The sequence below is a fragment of the Echeneis naucrates genome, chromosome 14 (genome assembly GCF_900963305.1).
Source record: "Echeneis naucrates chromosome 14, fEcheNa1.1, whole genome shotgun sequence".
NCBI classification, from domain to species: Eukaryota; Metazoa; Chordata; class Actinopteri; order Carangiformes; family Echeneidae; genus Echeneis; species Echeneis naucrates.
In genome coordinates, this window is record NC_042524.1 from 1,592,855 (window position 1) to 1,598,854 (window position 6,000).

The following is a 6,000-nucleotide window of genomic DNA, read 5'->3' on the forward strand; positions in this document are numbered from 1 at the left end:
CCATCATGACTGAATGCTAAAAATTGTGACGGTCAAATGCCATTGAATGCGTCAGCAGAACTGCTGGCGATTGTTCTTCTCTGGTGGCAGAAAAAACTGTAATTTGTAGAAAATTGACAATTCCCAAACTTTAATTTTCTCCTTGTTGTCCTTCCTGATTCTCCTCATCTTCGTCCTCCAGGACAAGAGCCTGTATCACCCCGTCAGCAACAGCTGCATCGACTGCAACCCGAGTGAGCGGCGGGTCTTCATGAACACGTGCGACCCGTCCTCGCCCACCCAGCAGTGGCAGTTTGAGAGAACCAACGCCACCGTGCTGGAGCAGTTCAACGGGGCCGCCAACTGAGACGGCGGCGAGAGAGAGAGAAAAAAAAAAAAAAAACGGGACCAGAGACGCACACAGATCTGGATCTGCTGCTGCGACAAAGGGTTTATTGGGGACCGAGGTGGCAGCTGTTTCTCTTTGGGGTCCTCAGAGTGAGGCAGGATGGGATACCATCGGTGGGGGGGGGTTGATGGTCAGACTGATCAGTCGGAGGGAAGGACTGCGTTGAGCTCTGATTGATGTGTTTGTGTTTGCTCTGTCGCAGCCGTGCTGTGGCGGCGGAGCTGTCAACTTCCTGATTTTGCTGTTGATTGGTTATCGGACATTCCTCTCTTCTCTTTTAGCTATTTCAGATTCTCTCTGCCTTTCTCTGTTGCCTTTCTTTCCCTCATCGTTCATGTTTTTGCCCCCCCCCCCGCCTCCCGTCTGACTCTGTCTGCATGTCCATCTCTATCTGCCTGCACGACTGCACCTTTGCCCACCTTCTGCATTCTCCCTCCCAAATCCCCTTATGTGTCTCTGGTTCTGACAGCCTCCCTGGGGGGTGGTGGTGGTGGTGGTGGTGGTGGGGGAGGGGGGGTGCTCATGTTGAGCCAAAGTCATCCTGACACCTTAGTGAAGTCAGGCAGAACCGTTCTGAAAATCACCTGGTGAATTGATTCTCCTTTACAACCCTGATCCACCTTCTGTTCCCTCCCCCGTCCTTCCCTGGTGCCCCCCCCCCATCCTCGGCCTGTGGTTTCCCTGCTGCATTTGTAGATGAGTCATTTTGCTAGTTTGTCGCTGTGCCACGTTTCTTTTACTCCTCAGAGATGAGCTCGAGCTAATGTCAAGTCAACTGTTATTGGCTCAGGGCTTGTTGTTGATGCTGTTGTTGTTGTTGTTGTTGCTGTTGTTGTTGTTGTTGTTGTTGTTATGGTGGTGGTGGGGGGGGGGGGTAGCTGGAGCCCGCACCACTTCATTTCTCCCTCCCAGTCATCTGCTGGAGCGACCTTGTCATCGATGCAAACCGGTGCGATGACCAGCTACATGACCAGCCGCACAGGCTGAGTCACAGCAGGGGGGCCACCTGATTGGCCGGTTGCTGAGCTGACGCATCACTTCAGCGTGCAGCACGAGCGGGAGGAGATGAATTACTGTGGACAGCCTCGCCAAGGGAGCTCCGCGTGAGGGGTTTAAATGCATAAAGCACTTGTGTAACGATAAACTTGAATGAAATCTCAGTGCCTTGTTGGAAAAGGACTAGATGTTTCTGTGTGTGTGTCTGTGTGTGTCTGTGTGTGTCTGTGTGTGGTTCAAAAACAGCCAGAGGAAATGTAGAGAACAGGAAGTGACTCTTCTTAAAACCTGGCATCTTGAAGGTTCGTCCTGAGTCTGGTTTGGAAGGGACCATGAACTGGGGTGGACTCTGGGGTGGGACCTTGAAGGCACCGCCGGCTTTGTGACTCCCGTCTGGCTTTCTAAACGAACACACACGTTAGCTGCCGGCTGTGAATCGAGCTGAAGACCACTTTTGTTTTCCTCCACATCCTCTCCTGCCTTGAAAACGGAACTACAGCCCTGAGACCTTTCTTCTGTTTCAGTCGCCACGTTGTCGTCGTCGTTATTTCTTTCGTCTCGCCGCTTCGATCCAAAGTCTCTCTACAGAAAGAGGAATTATTGACGTAGTTTTTCTTTCTCTTTTAATGAAATGTTCTTTCATCTTTTCTTTTGACGCTGTGATTCAGCTGATGGATGATTTTCTTTCAGCACCCTGATCCAGACTTTTTGGGTCCAGCTGTCGAGCTGTGCTAAAATCAGTATAGGCCGGCCCGTTCAGACGGGGAGTTATTGTCTGCCCCATCGTAGGTGGACAGCTCTGAGTTCAGGGGCGTGGAGAAAAATCCAAATCATCAGGAGAGTAAAGTTTCAGCCGTCAGCATGTAGTCAGCAACAGAAGCCTTTTCCGCCATATGTGGGCGGAGCCACAAAGACTCAAATTAAGACTCCTGTGTAACACAAAAACAAAAGAAGTAAATTATAAATAACTTAAAGATCTTTTCACTTGATTATGTCTTGAATGAATTAAACCCGTCCTTTCCAGGTTCCCATGACTCTGACCAGGCTGCTCAGATATGATGATTTGGATGATATTCCCCCCGACTGTGCAGATCTGACCGCCGCTGATGGACCAGCAGAGTGTGAACGGGGCCGCTGAGATCCTGCAGCTGAGCAGATCGAAACGTTTTCCAAAAAGCAGGAGAAACAGATGCGGTGTCGCAGTTTATTGTTGTCAATTCAAACTTTTCAGCTCAACGATAATTCCAATCACGTGTGATATTTTCCATAATCTAAAAGTAAATCAGTTTCCTTTCCCTCCTCCTGTAATTACATCGTGGTGTTTGTTTTATCGCCTGATTCAGACATTGTGGAAAATTCATGCAAAAAGCCTGTGAGTACATAGATGGAGCTGTAGCTGCAATCGTGTTTATGTTATCGTTCTATTTCTTTACTGAGCTCGACATAGTTAATTCACGATTTAACTCAAGACTAAAATTCAGTTATTCAGTTATTCAGCAGCGGGAAACGGATCAGTTCGTCGTAAGATAAAAATGTGCACAGTTTCTTCATAAGGAAGAGTCAGCACAGCCCAGCTGAGTGTTTATGGATGGTGGACGTCAGGTCAAAGGCTAAAAAAACGTCATGACGTCCTGTAGATGCGTCTGCCTCAGAGGTTTAAACCATCCAAAGTCACACGGCGGAACAAAATTCGCCTTTTGTCTTTAACACAGTCCAGTCCGGGAGTTTCTCCGTGTCTCCGTCTGCCTGACCTTCAAGCTTCACGCCTGGGCGGCTCGTACATCGTCACATTGTTAAGGGGTGACTGGGAATTGGCGCGTCGCACCACTGAGCCACCGCTGCAGCCGGGTTTGCACTACAGCACCGAACAGGACCGCACGTCTGACCTTTACATTTCCCACATCGTGCACGTTGGACTGTTGGAGCTCTGTAGTCGTGCAGTCGTGAGCGCTTCATGCTGAAATGAGACTGCTTCAGATGTTCGAATGCAACTTCGCCAACTTCACAGATGGACAGCCTGTCGACTACAAACGTGATTTCAGTTCATTAAAACTCAAAAGAGGATTTTCAGTTAATGACATTTTTAAAAAAAAAAGAGCTTTTAAGGGAAAAGACTGAAAAAATGAAAACGTATTTACACATGTAGACAAGCTTTAGTTGACCCCATTAGAATTAGTCTTTCTGATGATATGGCTGGTTGGTTGAGTCACTGCAGCTCTGCCGGTGAACAGGACCGGGGGGATTGGAGCTAACTAGGTCCAAATGTTGAGCAACAGTCCCACGACGCAGAATCCGTCCTCCGAACAATTATTTACAGCAGCGTCTATTTGAGTCTTTCAAAAGGAAAAAATCAATCAGGTTTCACTGCAGAAAACAGAATTTAGACGAGCTCTCCGGGGAAATTACCCAAAATGTTGTTGACTGGCTTCCTTTCCAGTGAAGTTTGAAGTGAATTCGAAGTTTGTGAAAGCATTTTTGTTTTCTTTTTCCCTCTTTTCCATCGCACACATTAAAATATGTTTTTGTCATCAAAATTTTAACTCTTTACAGTTGCCTTTTCCCAGATTTTACTTTGTTAAAACGTGTATTAAAAAACACATAATTACTGAGAACATAAGTGTCCAACGAAATGCAATTTAAATGTAGAAACAGCTGACACTTTTTGTTTCCACAGTAAATGTCGTCGTTAGCTGAATCATTTTGTTTTCCACGGTGATATGTTGTTGTTGTTTTTTTTTTTTTTCTCCCCAGGCTAAAACTTTCCGAGCAATGTAAAAAAAATAATTTTATAAGAGTTAAAAAAAAAAACATTTTTAATGTGCACGGCCAGCGTCGGTCAGTCACACAATGTTGTGTACGTGTGTGAGTTTTGATGTGTAGGAAAGTGTACATTTTGTATCTCAAGCAAAGAAAAAAAAAATATACAATATTTTTTTCTACTGACATTGCAGCTGTAAAGGTGTATTTAGATATTTAACAAACTGTACAATTAAACTGGAATTGTATGATATTTTTGCTGAAAATTGTAAAATAAAATAAGGTTTCTATATTTGGAGGAAAATGTGTGTCTGCGGTGATGAGTTGTTTCCTGTTGGAGGTAAAATTACAGTCCTGGTTTGTTTGTCATTCGTGTCATTTATAAGAACCCGTCAGGAGCCTGACTGCCCTCCGATGGCTTCATTCTTTCTTCAGTCTGTGCTCAGGCTGAGAAATCTGAACTGTCCAGAGAAAATATAAATCTCACAGAAACTGTTTGAATAGAAAATGTCAGGAGAAGTTTGAGCGTTTGCTGTTTTGGTTGAAATCAAATATTGCAGATTTCAGATTTTGGAGAAACCAAAAAGCCCCAGAAGTTCTGACGGCTGGTTTTCTGGACTGAGACTTTGGATGCTTTCACATTATTGGTATAGAGTCACATTGCAACCAGCTTCACTCTGCGTGGGACCTTTAAAGTCCTTAGTTTGTTTCTTTTTTGTGTTTTTATACGCTTTAAATTAAATAAGATTTTAGATTTGAAACCCAACCTCAGACTCTACGAAGAAAGCAAACAGTTTTAAAGAAAAAGTCCCTTTTGGGGTGAGATACAGCTGGAAGTTGAGAAAAAACCTCATAAATCTCATTATTTTTCGCAGGTTGTTTCGTCTGACCTTCACCAACACAATGTGCTCGTGAGCTTTTTCCAACCTGTGCGACTCGGCGGCGACGTCTGAGCAGCAGCTGGACGGAGAGGTTCCTCATTCCTGCCACGATTGTCTCCCCTAAATAACTTGGACGTCTGCTGCCCGCAGCTTTCTAATTTCCTCCTCTTGTCACTTCTTGTTGTAGGTTTTATATTACTTTAATCGCCTCTGTGACTGATGGCCCAAAAACACCCAGCTCCGCCGACCCCCCCTCTACCTCAACCCCAGACATTAATCCCGTAATCATTCCCCCTGGCAAACTGCTAATGCTGATAGCTTTCAGGTTCCGGTGATTTATCTGTGGCTGGAGTGATATTGCTTTTGCAAGTCGGCCCATTCCTCTGAGTTTGGAGTTTTGGTCGGCTGCACGGTTCTCCACTGTGTTGTTGGAGCTTTTACTTTATTACACAATCACAGGAAACTGACGCCGGTTCGGATATAAAGCGAAGATTAATTGGTGTTTCTTGGCTTTTTTTATGTAGTCTGTTATTACTGAAACCTGACATTTCCACTGTGCTGAAGCTAAACTGATGTAATCATCAAAGAATATATATATTTTTTTCTTTTTGCTTAATAGTCTTAACCATTCATATTTATTTCCAGTTAATTAGCAAATAATCAGCATTCCCTCCGAGTCATGAGCTGTAACTGGGGCAGAGATCAGGCTGTTACATTAGCATCGTGTTCCATTGAAGATATCCATTAAGTTTCTTTATTGAGCTCAGAGCCATTATAAAAAGAGAGAAGGCAATCAATTGTCTCCCATAGTTCACTAATACTCTCTCTCTCTCTCTCTCTCTCTCACCCTCTCTCTTTCTCTCTCACTCTCTCCCTCGCCGTCTCTCTCTCTCTCACCCTCTCTCTCTCTCTCTCTCTCTCTCTCTCTCTCTCTCTCTCTCTCTCTCTCTTTCTCGTCCTCTCTCACCCCCCCCCCCC

The 6,000-nt window shown here is 45.1% G+C and overlaps 1 protein-coding gene across 1 annotated transcript in view; it reads left to right on the plus strand.

Annotated features, from left to right (window-relative positions):
• Positions 1-4,439, plus strand: part of LOC115054358 (polypeptide N-acetylgalactosaminyltransferase 10-like) — a 64,917-nt gene extending 60,478 nt beyond the window's left edge. The window contains exon 12 of the mRNA XM_029519548.1: positions 182-4,439. Within this exon, the coding sequence (XP_029375408.1) occupies positions 182-346 (165 nt within the window). The 3' untranslated portion in view covers positions 347-4,439. The remainder of the gene's footprint in view (positions 1-181) is intronic.
• The last annotated feature ends 1,561 nt before the right edge of the window (positions 4,440-6,000 follow it).